This window comes from Leptopilina heterotoma, unplaced genomic scaffold (genome assembly GCF_015476425.1).
Source record: "Leptopilina heterotoma isolate Lh14 unplaced genomic scaffold, ASM1547642v1 Lhet_70, whole genome shotgun sequence".
NCBI classification, from domain to species: Eukaryota; Metazoa; Arthropoda; class Insecta; order Hymenoptera; family Figitidae; genus Leptopilina; species Leptopilina heterotoma.
The window spans coordinates 1,489,545-1,506,323 of NW_025111162.1; the positions used below are offsets into that span (position 1 = coordinate 1,489,545).

Genomic DNA, 16,779 nt, shown 5'->3' on the forward strand with positions numbered 1-16,779 from the left:
GCATGAAATATGTTGAAACATAGAAAGGACACGCGAAATGTAAATGAGATAGCGTAAATATTGAAGATAAAGAAGATGGAGCTACTAAGCTACTAAATATTGAAATAAGAATCTTCCTATCTAAAAAATTAATTAACAATACAATAATGTTTACTGAGATTGCTCATTCGTTATTTCCTATTCGAGATGAAAAGGTATATTTGGTGTTTTTTAATTTACAAGGGGCCTCCAGAGTGTCTAGGCCTTGGGCCCCATAAACTCTAAAGACGGCACTGATATTAAATAAATAAATAAATAAAGTATTATTAACAATTACATTTCATTATGTGCAAAATGTTATGAACAAGTGCGTTTTACATTCTAATGTAAAATATCGACAAAAAAGCTACATTATATTTTCATGTTTTATGTTTATATCAAAATTTAATAAAAATTTTGTAAATTCGTATTTCTAATATTTTTTTCTTTAAATTTTTTCGACAACATATATTCACTTAATTTTCTTACTCAAAAAACTAATTTTACTTTATTTTTAATATATGCTACTTTTTGCTACTTTTTTCAATTTAGAGGACACTTTTTTTCCAAAATGCTACTTTTTCATACTTTTTTTGACCTGCTACTAAACTTCGAAGCCTGCTACAATTGAAAATGAAAATGTGTACCGAATTTTAGCCTAATGGGTGACGATAGGTAGAAGTTCAGTATGGGGACAGTGTCACTTTTTGACATTTTTCGAAAAAATTAAATTTTATTCCTTTTTAGTTCATAAATATGACCCCCAATTAGGTTCGCTAAAGTTTTCCCTAAATCTGCATAATCTACGACCAAAAATACATCTAGGATTGCAATATAGAAACTATTTAAACTCTTATTTTTTTCGACAGCGCGGACAGACAGATTATGCCACTTGTACTTCATTATTATTTAATGATTAGTTTTTTTCTAATTGTTGTCCGGATGTGAAATTTTGTATTTTTATATTCCAGATGTCTGTTCGCAATTTGAAGTTAGTTCTTTTTCTTAGCTTTTTTGTTTCCTAATATTTTTGATAAATAATTTCTGTTTTTGAAATGATTTCTTTTTTAATAATTATTACGTATTTATTAAATTTAAAACAAATTATATAAATTAAAAATAATTATTTTATTTTTAATTTAAAACAATTTTTTGGATTTAATTTTTGTTATTATGTAAGTAATCTTCAGAAAAATTAATGTAGAACTTCATTAATTTTAAAATTTAATATAGGGTAAGTGCGGGTATAGTCGGACAGTACTAGTAGTCGGACACTTCCGTGTTTTTTGGCAAATAAATAATAATGCATTGTGATAATTACTTTAAAAAGTATACTAGACGAATGTGTGAAGTTTATATTTTATTAAAATAGTGTTATTTTCAAAAATAATTAAACAAGAAATATTTTATTTAATGTTTTAAAAATCATGGTGTCCGACTATAGATACAACCATTTTCGAGTAGCGCGATGAGTGGCACAAAGTTTTGTTGATAATTAATCATAAATATTAAATCTTATAGGGTTTAAATATTATATTAATAACTTCTAATATGCTTTAATTCCATTTTCCAGCCGATAGCAATTAAAAAATTATCTTTTTCACTTTATAAATTCAAAATATCTGACAGATGTCCGACTATAGAAACAAGGGGAAAAAGTGTCCGACTACTAAAGCATTCGTAATTTTTTATTAAAATGTTTATATTTTATTAAATACTCAACTATTTGTAACAAATTTATATGATTTTTAATCCTGAAGAACTCCTTTAATTAATAATGTGCTTATAAACACAGTAGATATTTGCTATTTCAAGAAAAAAAGCATAATTTAAGATTGTATCCTTAAGTGTCCGACTACTAGTGCATTTACCCTACTGCAAAAAAATTTAGAAATTATTTTATTTTGCATAAGTGAATATTTTAAAATTTAAAAGTTAACACTTTTGTGTGAATTCCTGTGAAAAATTTTATTATTTATGAAAATAATTGAATTCTTATAAAGAATTTTATTAAAATTTTTGATAATAATAAATAATATTAATTGGTTTAATAACTAAATTTTTTTAAATTTGGAATCTAGAATAATTCAAAAATTGATATTTGAAAATAAAAAAATGTTGTCATTTGCAATAATAATAAAAAATGAAGCCACCGTGTATGGCGCGTAATTTTTAAATAATACCTAATTGTTATAAATTTCTATCCTAATATTGAAAAAAATTATTAGTTTCAATAATTTCATTTACTTCAAGAAAAATTACAGACCAAATCTTAAGATTTTCATTTTTCTTTTATTTAGATCAAGAAGAGAGATCTCGATCGGTGGAGGCTTTTCGAGCTGGGAAGAAAGACGTTTTAGTAGCAACAGATGTCGCTTCTAAAGGTCTCGATTTTGCTGATGTTCAACATGTAATTAATTACGACATGCCTGACGATGTTGAAAATTATGGTAAAATTTTATTTCTTAATAATTCTGTATTATTTAAATTTTGTTATTTATTTTATTTATTTCATAATAAGCATTATTTATGTATTAATATTTATATTTAATATATTATAAGGTAGGGTGGGGCATTACTATTCTTGTTTGGATTTTTGAGTCTAAAAAATGCGAGGGGTTTCTCAATCATGAAATAACGTAAAATTCTAGTTCAGATCTTGTCATACTCTGTATCAACAAAACTACAATTATGTTAGATTTCGCCAGAGTCCGTCAAAGTCACTGACCGCGTGCGCAAGGAACTAGGTAAAACGCTCAACTTCGCATGATTTCGTAAAAATCTGTCAAGCAATGTTTAAATGAATCTAACGGAATCTTAAGTGAGAAGCCACTCGAAAAAATGTATTTAAAAAAAATAAAAAAATAAGTAAGACCGTTTGAAAACTTGACTTCTTAGCTACAATTTTGCCATGTATTATTTTGCTGTATAACTCGATTCTGTTCCGAACTACAGCGATTTTACGAAACCCATTTTTTTATCTCGAAAAAAACGAGGGGCGAAACTATTCCAGCAGCTATTAATGATATAATACTAAAAAAATATAAAAAATAATTTGTTAATTGGAGGACTTTTCTGGTTTTTCTCTTCCAATTTCTTACCATTCTAACCTAAAAACAAGCACACAAAAAAATACCCTGTTTCGTAGTTTTCGCTGTCATCAGTGGGCGAATAGTTTCGCCCCAACCGCACATTTTTTGAAAAAACACTTGTTAAATTTTTGAACAATAGAATATCAAAAATCCATTATGATATTCATGTTCAGCACTAAATTTGACTTTAGAAAACACTTACCCGATAATTTTTCCGACCGTTTATCACTATTTACAATGGCAAACTAAATGAGTGAAAACAAGTAAGCGAGTATATCAAAATCACATTTGAGTACCTAACTCCTATGATAGATGGCGCCAGAAGCTCAAATGTGGCGTACAATGTTCATTTCATATGACAAGTATACAGTGTAAAAGGGACTTCAATCGGATGAATTGTTTTCTCTCCAGGACTGTGGAACAGTTTTGCCCGGCGAATAGTAATGCCCCACCCTACCCTACAATTAACTGAAATATTATTAATAATATGGAAATATAAATTTAATTGGCAATGAAAATTACCACCGCGGGCTCGGTGTCGCTAGTGTTTTACACCAAAAATGGACGAAATGGGTGTACAAATTTAAAAAAATATAAACTTAAATTGTGACTTTTCGGTTTTAATTTTAAGTAGTTTTTCAATAAAAAGATAAATAATGAACAACAATCTTAACAAATATTTCTTAAACATTAGAATACTTTAAATATTAACATTTTTTTCAACCTTGTACACCCACAGCAGCCATTTTTTTAGTTCACTTTATGGTCACTATGTGTCGCATTGCAATTTTAAATCCCCAATTAAGATAATTAATATTAAAATTATTTTCTTTAAAGTTTAAAACGCTAAAATGAACGAAATACTTTTTTGTATTTCAATATTTTTAAAAATTACTAAACTGAAATAAAAAATACTGTAATTGAACATTTATTTAGATAAAAATGAATTTTTTCATTATATGTAAAAAAAATATTTTTTAATAAAATTCAAATTAAAAGGAGTAATAAAAATGTTGTTTATTTGAACTTTCGAAAATTTAGGAACAAAATTAATATTATTATTATTAATTAAAAATATTTTACTTCATTGTTAATTTACGTTATTTATACTTTATATTTTATATTTTTTGCAATATTTGTAGGTACTAATTTATTCACAGTATTTAATATTTAATTTTTTTATTAATATTACTACTTCTATATAGTTTTTACCTTATTTTTCCATTTTTTCCAACAAACAAAAATTGATTTCCAGTCCATCGAATCGGAAGAACTGGACGTTCTGGTCGTACTGGCATTGCAACGACTTTCATCAACAAAGCAAATGATGAATCAGTCTTATTGGACTTGAAACATTTATTAATGGAAGCAAAACAAAAAGTACCGACCTTCCTGTTGGAATTGTGCTCTGAAAACGAGAAATATCTCAATTTGGGAGGTAAATAGTTTAATAAAATTTTTTTGACTATTCTTGGCGTAAAATTATAACAAACACTTATTTTAATTTATTTTTTTCTTATTTCATAAATTTATTAGATTTATTTTTAATAAATTTTCTTCGTTTATGCTTGACGAAAAAAATATACCAAAAACTTATTTTTTATTATTAGATGAAAGAGGTTGCAGTTATTGTGGTGGTCTTGGTCATCGAATTACCGAGTGTCCAAAACTGGAAGCTATCCAAAACAAACAGGCGTCGAATATTGGTCGTCGTGATTACTTGGCCAGTAATGCTGCTGATTATTAAATTCTCAATTTCTAAACACAGGTTAGTGCGACAAAAATTTAAAAATATTTTTAATCATTTTTGCGTAATTGCAACATTTTTATTTCATAATTTATGCATATTACGTTAATAGAATATTATACACTGAAAAAAATTCATTAGACATTTTCAACTACATCCCCTTTGTAGAGTAAAAAGTAATAAAAGGAACTACTTTTTCTGTTAGTCTAATTATCTTTGCATACTTATTTTAACTATTTTATGTGGGGTAAGTCCGGGGGAGATGGCCATATGGGAGAGATGGCCAGTTCAAATATTTTACAGAATTTGTAAATAATTATCACTTATTATGAGTTATTCTTCAACCTTTTGTGACTACTAATAAATTTAAACAACAAATTGTTGAAAAATAATGAAAATGTAAGCGTAATCCTTCTACATTTTTTTTGCATGAGTCCAAAATAATTCATATTATTTTGATAAGTTTAAACAAATTATATTTCTCCTATAACTACTAAAGTTAATTTTAAGGTAAAAAATGTAGTAATTTATTTATGTATAACAATGTTTAAAGAATTAAGGAATTTTAAATGAAGTTAAAGTTTATCATAAATAAGGAATTAAAAGAATTTCGTAATTTTTTTTACTAAAAAACATTAAAATTACGAATAAGTTTGGTTATGTTGAAAAGTTTTTTAATTAAAAATTCCTTATTTATACTTTTTTCGTAAATTCAACAGTAAGTCCTCATATGAGGACGCATCTGTGTGATCCAGTGCAGGCACGCGTGCGGGTTAACCAGCACGTGTGCGCGAAATATACCTGACAGTATGCGCGCATCTTGCTATCTGGGATGAATAATTTTCGATGTAATTTTTGTTAGAGTTTTAGAAGAGTACCAACTGTGAAAAAGGTAGGGGAGACTGGGGTAAACCCGCTCACAGGGAGTCCCCGCTCACTAGCGATTGGACGCTATGGACTCAATTTAAGATGGAAATATTGGTACTGTGAATAGTACTTAACATTCAACTTATATTAAAGAACTTTCGTTTAGTTTCATGAATTCAACATAGAATCAGAGGTGATCAAATGTTTTTGGAAGTGTCAGAAAAAAAACGTTTTTTGGATTTTTAAGTTTTTCGATCATTATTTTTGGGTCTTAATTTATTTGGCAAATTTTTTTTGTTGCTATTAGATGTCCTTCTTCGAAGTACATATATTTATAGTTTTGTTTCATTTCAAAAAGATTTTAAAGAATTTTCGAGCTTGCAAAAAGAGATTTTAGTTTTTCGATGAAAACACCATGAAGATCAATTCTAATCACTTCCGCTATATTTTTCCTTTAATCTATTTTTGAAAATATATATGCATACCAATTTTTATCTTCCTAGGTAAAAAACTGTGAGCGCTAGGGGGGGGGGGTACATGGTCATTTTCCGTAACCGTTTTAATAGGGTTCCTACCGAGTACGGAACCCTAAAAGGAAGAAAATAGTGCTTTTTTTGCTGCAATAATTTAAATAATGGTTTAAAAAACAAAAGGTAGGATAGAAGAATAATTGTTAATAATAATCTTTATAAATAAGATCAGACTTTTGTCTGTACATTGCATAGAATTTGAAAATTTATGTTTAGTTTTTCTATTCGAGTAGTAAGAATTCCAAAAATGACAAAAAAATTATGTATGTATGTGTGTATGTATGTATGTCCGCAATATTTTGTCCGGGATAAACACAAAGACCGATTAAAACGAAACTTTACAGTCTCTTAAGTATTAGTCTAACTTAGATTTCTAGCCATATCCGATTGAAAAATATTGAGCTGAACGAAAGTTATAGCGATTTTCGCAAATTTAAAAAAATTAAAAAATGCAAATTTTTAAAATTTTTGTCAAATTAATGTGACACTTTTTGTAGCTACTTTTTAATATAAATACAACTAATTTTCACTATAAAAATGAAATATTAATAATAAATCCAAATTTTTAAGCCAAAATCATATTTTTGATTTTCGACAACATTTTTAATTAATTTTTTTTGTTGAATATTGTTTAATTTTTATGAAGTTGGTATTGATATCGGTTGATTTTTATAAATTTTAAATTACATTCATTACATTTACATTATTAACAAGTTTAGAGTCATGAATTTGATGTCTATTACAAATTTTCTAAAATCAATGAACGTGGATTTGCAAACAATTTCTGTATTATTATTTTAAGGTTTTAAGTTTGCAAATTTCATAGCATGTATCTTCATATTTTCATATTTCATTTAACGTAGAAAACAAAATATATATATATATATTTAATATAAAGGGTACAGTAAAAGCATCAATAAAACTGAAATTTGACTTCAGCGGGTACTACAACATAGAAAGTACTTAAGGAGCCATTAAAGCATATATAACTAGTTAAAAGTAAATAAATAAGAATAATTTGTTTAAACAACTATTTAACTAAATGTTTATTTATCTAAAGATAAATGAATACTATTTCCTATCTCAGTGGATTTTTATTACATTTTTTAATGTACTTAAAAAAAAACTCTTAATCAATTAATTAATTTTAATTATTTATAATAATAATTATTATTAACAATTATTCTTCTATCCTACCTTTTGTTTGAACCATTATTTAAATTCTTGCAGCAAAAAAAGCACTATTTTCATTTTTTTTATTATTATAGATATTTGTTTAAAACTATTGTCAACATCAATTGGAATAATATTTTTAATTATGAGTTTTTTGTCTTTGGACATATATGTCATTGTTAAGATACTTAAATAGTTGATTTAATAATTTTTTTCAAAAATATTCGACAAATATTGAAATTGTAGGTTAAATTTTTCACTTAATTGTTTAAATAAACTATATTGCAAAATTAAATTCCAAATTCCGGCTCAATGTCGATCTGGGGAATTTATCGCTGAAGATTTAGAAAAAAAGAAAGTCAAATTTCATCAAAAATTGTAGGCTGTAGGTGATTATGAACACTAAATTGTCATTCTGAACCACTGTGCTACGGTGCCCTCGACTTCCGCTCGTGTCACAAAAATCACCGTAAAGAAATGGCTGCCTTTATCCTCTTGTTGCATAATATACTATTTTGGCCGATTTTAAGAGGTCGACTAAAATCTCACGTGGAATTGACCTATAGTAAATTTAACTACAAATAAGCAGTTAATTTTATTGCAAAACTGTCATTGGTTCCTATTTAACTAAGAAAAGTAGTTAATGAAATTGTATTACTACTTCATTCAACTACAAATCCACTAATTAATTTAAGTTCAAAAATATCCTTGGGGACTTAGAAGGTGTTTACACCGTGTGGTATAAATTTATTTTCTGCGCGCATAAACGGAAATATTCTCCACGAGCATATATTCGCGTCTGCGCAAAATGTTTGCCTACAGCTGTGTAGTAAAAGGCTTTGCCTTGACTACGTGTTTGCGCAGGCGCGAATATAGGCTTGTGGAGAATATTTCCGTTTATGCGCGCAGAGAATATATTAATTTTTATCCCACATGCACAAAAATGGCGCTTTCTGATAGCGGACGACAGGGAGGAAAGTCATTCATTTCTTCGACCGTATGAAAATGGCGGCCGTGTTCACATGCATTTTTCTTGCCCTTGGGAGAAAACGACCGCCATTTTCATACAAGTCGAACAAGTGAATGACTTTTACTCCCTGTCGCCTGCTATCTGAAATCGACACTTTTGTGCATTAGGAATAAAAAATATCGTAAGTAACACGAGAATAAAGGCAGCCAATTTCTTTACGATGATTTTTGTGACACGAAAATTTTTGTGACACGAGGCCATAGGCGCCCTCGACCTCCACTCGTGTCACAAAAATCACCGTAAAGAAATGGCTGCCTTTATCCTCTTGTTGCTTAATATACTATTATACCACACGGTGTAAACACCTTCTTATTGAACTAAGAAAAGTAGTTAAAAAGTAGTCAAATTTACTAAAAAAAAATTTTCAGTGTATTATATTAATAATATTAATAACAATTACGGTTATTTTAATTTTCATTCTGAATTTTTAAAAAACTCATCTTCACGCTGAATGAAATTGTTCTTCTCTTTTTTTACTAACTTTAAAATCGGAACTTGTCTATTTCGGTTGAAAATTTCACGTCTCAAAATCCCGACTGCATTGTTAGAATGGACTTCTGTCTATTTCCGTAAGTTATTGAGAATTCAATTTAACCGAAGTGAATTGAATTGATTCTCATGACGAAGCGATTCAAATCGGGAACGAGCTTCATGATTTTATCGGTGCTTCCATTTTTTCCCATTATCGTTCCAAGGTAGCCTTTTATTCACAATTCGAAGAATTTAGGCCAAGTGTAGGGGAGAGTGGGGCAAAGGCACTAGGTTTACATTTACACGGAGAAAATTTCTTTCGTAATGATTACAATAGTCTATATTACAGCTCGGATATGTGACCACTTTTTGTAATGATTACGAAAACTATGTCATTTATTAAGAATTTAGTAGGAGCGATTACTATAGTTACTTTAATGAATCCAAACACTGTATTAATCGTGTTGAAATTTATTTTTTGGAATCATTAATAGTTTAGATGTACAGATTCAGAAAGGGTACTGTAGGCATTCACGCAGAGACTTGTTATAATTACAATAGTCTACGTTAAAAGGAAATCTTGGATACTGTTCACATTTGTAGCGGTCTAAGGAAATCAGTGATACAGACTGTAGTAGCCTTTACAACAGGACTATTGTAAAATAAGGTGACTGCGGCTGCCTTGCCTTCTTATTTTACTATAGTTCTTCGTAAAGACTACTATTGCTATATTTCTGATTACAAATGACTGTTGTAAAGTTAAAAAAGAAAATTTTCAACTAAAATAATTTTTTTTGTAATTCATGACTTGCGTAAAGTACGTAAGTTGCCTAATTAGTGCAATTTACAATAATTCGCCCATTACGTAACTTAAGTTATTTACGTAAGTGCAACTTACGTTATTTACGTAACTTATATTTTTACGTATCATACATTATTTACGCAACTTATATTTTACGTAATTTATGTAATTTACGTAAGTTAACTTACTTATTTGTGTAACTTACTTTTGTTATTTACGTAACTTGCGTAAGTTATGTAACTTACGTAAGTTGTGTAAATTATATAACAATTTATACAGGCAAGAAATCTTGTACCTTCGGTGCGTGTGTTAGAAAAAAAAATTTCACTATGGAAATGTAATAAAAAATAGACCTTACAATATTAAAGACTAACAATGAACAATAATTGTATTAATTATTGAGAACGAAGTGATTTTTTTACATTTAAAGTGTATAAGTCTTTCTCGCAAGCGGTGAACTTTCATAGCAGTTAGTATATAAGGAAGTTTAAGTCATGTATAAATATGTGTAAATAGCGATCGTTATTATGTTATGCGTTTAGTATTTAAGTTAGATTTATGTACATAGGGTTTAGTGAAATTGTCTAGTTTAATAATATAATTAATCTTGAAGTGGGTAGTCTTGGAAGAGTGAAATTAATGTGCAATACATGATTAGAAGTCATGAATTACAAAAAAATTTTATTTTAGTTGAAAATTTTCTTTTTTAACTTTACAACAGTCATTTGTAATCAGAAATATAGCAATAGTAGTCTTTACGAAGAACTATAGTAAAATAAGAAGGCAATAAGGCAGCCGCGGTCACCTTATTTTACAATAGTCCTGTTGTAAAGACTACTACAGACTGTATCACTGATTCCCTTAGATTGCTGCAAATGTGGATAGAATCCAAGATTTCCTTTTAACGTAGACTATTGTAATCAGTCACATAGACTTTGTGCTAACTCATATTTAGTTCGTATTTATTTCAAATAAATTTTTAATGAGTACGTTCGACTTACAGAATTGTTACAACGAAGCTACTTTAGGCATTACGAAAAGTGGTCACATATCCGAGCAGTACTGTTCGACTATAGTAATCATTAACAGAAAATTTTTCTCCGTGTATTGATGTATATTTTTTAAATTAAGCAATTAATTTATCTGGTCTTTGTTTTCCATTATTATTAAACTAATCAACAAAAAATTTTAATAGTTGCTATTTAGTATATTATAATTATAAATAAATTATTTAATGAAATTTAAAAACAATGTAAAATAATGCCTCTGTCTCACACGCTGGGGCAGGGACGTTTTCGCTTATATTTCTAAAAGAAAGCATTTATAAGCCTTAAAAAAATTAACAAGTGATATTTATTAGTATAATATTTACGAAACATAAGGTTAATAACATGTTATTAAAAGAATTAAACTATTTAAATAAAAAATAAAAACTTTTAGTGATTTTAATCATATATTGTGAATTCGAGTCTTTATTGTTTTATTTAAAATAAGGTTATTAAATTAATTAATTTTTATTATTTTAATATTTAATTAAATTTAATAATTTCTAACATATATTCGACTTTATATAAAAATTTAATAATTCTGGTTTCAAATAGATTTTTTAATATTCATATAAATAATATAAACTCAATGTACAACAAAAATTAAAAAAATAATTTAAGTGACATTGAATTAATAAATACCCAATGGGAAGTAAACGATTGGTTCAATAATGGGCCATGCTTGGCGAACTCCGTTCCATTATTGGAACAATAATGGCAACCATCATTGGACCACCAATGGTTTAAACTTGGGATGATCACGCTACTTCCAATGATCGGTAGCCAAGCATCGGGCCAATATTAGTTGCCAAGGAATTGCCAAGGAAACAAAATCGATTTTCAAAAGTTTGATTTTTTATTGGCAGCCAACAAAAAACCAAGGTTTTGAAAATTGTTTTTTTTTAAATTATTAATTAAAATTTATTTTTAAAAAATATATTTTTCAAAAATATATATTTTTTTTAATTAATAGAACATATTAATTTAATTTTTCACCTCTAGTAAAACAAAGGTGAAAGACTGATAAAAATTCCCTCACCGTATCTCACAGTGGAGGGATAACTGTGAATGTCTTTGCGAGAGAGGAGCAGGTACTTATAGAGCCAGTGTAACAGGTCACAAGCGAGAAGAAATCACTAGCATGCACTCTGGCGGCGCTTGTCGGAAGTGGCGCAACGTTGGTTGCCAAGCGCTGTGTCGATAATATCAGGATATGCATGCGCGCCAGAAAACAGTTCCGACAAGTGCCGCCAGAGTGCATGCTAGTGATTTCTTCTCGCTTGTGACCTGTTACACTGGCTCTATAAGTACCTGCTCCTCTCTCGCAAAGACATTCAGATCATAGGACTGAGTCCGAGTCTGAATCTCGTCTCGAGTAGACGTGCGAACTTTATCCGATAATATTGAATGAGTGAAGGTGTGTGGCTCGCACTCATTCGATAATAATAATAATACAATCCTTCTGTGCGCAACACAATTTTATACCGTTCCCCATCACAATGGGAGACGGAGAAATGATAAATTTAAAAAAGAGAAAAAGAACAAAAACCAACTCCTCGGACCCTAACAATAATGGACTTTCAAAAAATAACAGACTCCACGCTTCTGACGATGAAGGCATGGACAGTGACGATTCAAATTCTAAAGATGAAAAAGCTCCACCAATAATTATAAATGACTCAACAATCCAACCTACCTCAAGACTCAATATATATAATAACATCAAGAAAATTACAAAAAACATGATAATCAAAATCTCAACATATGCTATCACAATCTATCCTAAAGGAATACCTGATCACTTGGAAATTATGAACTACTTAAAAAAAGAGAATATTCCATTTCATACCTACACGGCAAGCTCTCAAAAACTCAAAAAGATGGTCATCAAGGGACTTCCAAGAATGGATCATCAAGAAATAATCTCGGACTTATCTGAGAATGGATTTAACCCAATGAGTGTTAGTGTTATGAAAGTGAGAAGTGATAGACCCCAAGAATATCCACCATACCTCGTCACATTTGATAATTCAATGCGTGGTTCCCGACTTCAATTACTAAAAAAATTAAAAGTTATTTGTTTTACAAGAATATCCTGGGAGGAATATAGAAATCCTAGTGGTGTTACTCAGTGTTATAAGTGTCAACAGTTTGGACAAGGAACTAATAATTGTTTCAATTTACCAAAATGTGTCAAGTGTGGACAAGGACATCCTACAAAGGACTGTACTAAATCCAAGGACACCGAAGCAAAGTGTGCCAACTGTGGAGGTAAACACACAGCGAACTATAAAGGATGTCCGAAAGATATTAGACCAAGTAAGAGAAGCAATCAACAACACAACATCCCTCCGAAAAATGACGTCGCTAATTATCCTGCCTTGGAACCAGTCGCCATCGATGCAGCTCAACATGAACCTATTGTGCAGCAAAACGTAATGGACAAGGAACCCTCTACATCCAAAAGCAATCCCTGGACAAAGGAAAATGACACTTCACCTCAACACGTCTCGCCTCTACTTGTGGAACTTGCGGAAGTGGGTAAGCTTATTGCAAAAAAAATATAATTTAAAAAATATGATAAAAATGGCCAAAGAATTGTTATTCGCGCTAGATCAAACTAATGATAAGTTAGAACATGCCATAATATTTAATGAATATATATTAAAGTTTAGTAATGGATTGTAAAAAAAATAATTTAGTAATAGCACATTGGAATGCGAATGGCATCATAAATAAACAGCGCGAGATGAGGCACTTCCTAGATAAACATGCAATAGATATACTTTTACTTAATGAAACTAAATTAAATAATAAAAAAACGTTTATTACCCCCGGCTACAAAACTATTAGAAAAGATAGAGTAAATAATGGGAGTAGGGGAGGCGGTGTCGCTATCCTAGTAAAATTAAATATAGATTTTGTTCAAGTAGACTTTGAAGTTGAAAATATCGAGGCCATTGGCATTGAATTGGATAATAATATGATTATAACCTCAATTTATGTTCCAAATCAAAATTTGACAATTGCTCAATTGGATAAGGTTTTTAGCATGCATAACAAAATCTTGGCAATTGGCGATTTCAATGCCAAGCATAATCTGTGGCATTGTAATAAAAGCAATAAAAATGGACGCACAGTTTTTAATTATATTTCAAATAATTTATTACAAATAATTTCTCCGGATAAACCTACTCTTTACCCCCTACATACAATTCATTGCCTAGTTTCATTGATATAGCTATCAATAAAAATGTAAACAAAAATATCGAACTTGAAACTATCGATGAATTAGACTCAGATCACTTATCAATATTATTAACAATAAATAATTCGCAAATACAATGTAAACAAAAGAAATATTTAGATTATAAAAATGCAGATTGGACTAAATTTAGAAATCACTTGAACGCTAACTTAACGATTAATAATAAATTCGAAACAAGTGACGAAATTGACTCCTCAGTTAATCAACTCACACAATTAATTAATAATGCCATAGAGTGTGCTGTCCCTAAAAAAGAACCGAAATATATGGCGGCTCGACTCCCCTTATCTCAAGAAATTAAGAGCTTGGTGGCTGAGCGAAATAAAATTCGCAAAATACATCAAAGAACTAAATTAGATTATTTGAGAAAAATTAAAAATAATTTATCCAATCTTATTAAAATAAAAATAAAAAATTTCTATAATGAAAATTGGAATAATAAATTAGAAAATCTCAATGTTAAAGATAATAGTATTTGGAAAACTGCTAAAACTTTTACTAAGGTCAACCCAGGGTCAGTCGTTAAATTGCATGGTCCATCGGGAATAACTTATAATAAAAAAGAAATGGCTGATGTATTGGCAGATTATTTCGAGGGAGTGCATCATCTCACTCGCGACCTTGGAGATAAAGACACAGAGAAAATTGTAAATAAAGCGTACTGTGATATACAAAAGAGTAATTTCGATCCATCGACTATAGAATTATCTTCACCTAGTGAAATTAAAAAAATATTACAACATGTAGCGCCAAGAAAGGCCTTTGGTCCTGACGGTATACAAAACGTAGTACTAAAAAACCTCACTAAAAAATCTGTTGTTCAAATAAATTACATTTTTAACGCTTGCTTTAAATTGTCATATTTTCCCACTGATTGGAAAAAAGCAAACATTTTAGCTTTTCATAAAACTGGCAAAAATAATCTCTTTCCACAAAACTATCGTCCAATCAGTTTATTACCAACTCTTAGCAAATTGTTTGAAAAAATTATTTTAAACAGAATTAAAATTTTTGAAAGAAATAATAATAAACTTATCAACGAACAATTTGGTTTTAGAGAAAGTCATAGTACAATTCAACAGTTAGCTAGAGTTACAAATGAGATAACAATAAATTTTAATCTTAACAGACACACAGCAGCAGTGTTTCTTGACATTGAGAAGGCTTTTGATACCGTCTGGCACAGGGGTCTTATTTATAAATTGTCAACACTAGGTTTGCCTTCATATATTATAAAGTTGCTTGTCAGCTACTTAAAACAACGATTCTTCCGAGTTGTACTCGACAACGAAAACTCGCAATGTAAAATTATTGCAGCAGGAGTGCCTCAGGGGTCTATTCTGGGTCCAGTTTTATTTATTTATTATATTAATGACATTCCTAAAGACAAGAATACGAAAATTTTAATATTCGCAGATGACACAGCTGTTTTTTCCTCGTCATGGAAAAAATATAAAGCGACGGAATACATACAAAAACACCTGAATACACTCCTGAGGTACTACCACAGATGGAAATTGAAAATTAATGCCAGTAAAACTGAGTTTATTGTATTTAGTAAAAGAAAAAAGGAAAAGAAAGAAAATGAAATTAAAATCACAATAGATGATGTAAATATTGAAATGTGTGATAATGTTAAGTATCTTGGCCTTACAATGGATCATAAATTAAATTATAGAACACACATCGATAATGCTTGCACTAAGGGGCAAAAGGTTACAGGACTATTAAATGGCCTATTAAATAGAAAGAGTAAGCTTAATATTAATAATAAAACACTTTTATATAAAAGCCTAGTAAGACCGGTGGCTTTATATGCCATACCAGTATGGAGCAATGCTAATATGAGTAAAATATTAAGATTTGAAAGTAAATTGTTGAGAAGATTAGTTGATGTACCTCCAAGAACATCAAATAAAAAAATCAGACACATATTACAAATTTCACATATTAAAGACACTATTTTTAATCTTACCCATAATTTTTATAATGATCAAATTAATAAAGCTAATGCTCTAAAAAACTTTAAAATGTTTACTCATGAAAATAAGCCATTTAAAATAAAACATAAACTTCCATATTCATTACTTATGTCTTAAATAATGATTTATTGTATGCTCTATTTTTGTATGCTGATTGTAACTGTTGAGTATGTCGAATGATTGTTTTTTTTTGTTGTTAACTATTTTTAATTTAACTTATTTATTTATTTTTAACAATTACTGGCTTTTTTTATAACGACCTTTTTACCAGTAAAAATTCAAAAATGTAATGTACAAACAAGAATGAAATCATAAATATAGGACGTAATTATAATTTATAAATATTTCGATAAGTTAGATACTAAATAACAGGCGCGAAATACCACATTGTGAAAATATATATGTACATTTCTTTGTATCTAATAATTTTGATAAATAAAGAGGGTTTCAAAATAAAAATGCAAAGACATTCACAGTTATCCCTCCACTGTGAGATACGGTGAGGGAATTTTTATCAGTCTTTCACCTTTGTTTTACCAGAGGTGAAAAATTAAATTAATATGTTCTATTAATTAAAAAAAATATATATTTTTGAAAAATATATTTTTTTAAAATAAATTTTTGAAAAATATATTTTTTAAAAATAAATTTTAATTAATAATTTAAAAAAAATCAATTTTCAAAACCTTGGTTTTTTGTTGGCTGCCAATAAAAAATCAAGCTTTTGAAAATCGATTTTGTTTCCTTGGCAAT

At 28.9% G+C, this 16,779-nt stretch overlaps 1 protein-coding gene across 1 annotated transcript in view; it reads left to right on the top strand.

The window, feature by feature from the left end:
* Window positions 1-16,779, top strand: part of LOC122510573 (ATP-dependent RNA helicase abstrakt) — a 276,756-nt gene that overhangs the window by 127,601 nt on the left and 132,376 nt on the right. Inside the window, exons 8-10 of the mRNA XM_043625335.1 lie at window positions 2,319-2,468; window positions 4,366-4,548; window positions 4,721-4,878. Of these exons, the coding sequence (XP_043481270.1) occupies window positions 2,319-2,468; window positions 4,366-4,548; window positions 4,721-4,857 (470 nt within the window). The 3' untranslated portion in view covers window positions 4,858-4,878. The remainder of the gene's footprint in view (window positions 1-2,318; window positions 2,469-4,365; window positions 4,549-4,720; window positions 4,879-16,779) is intronic.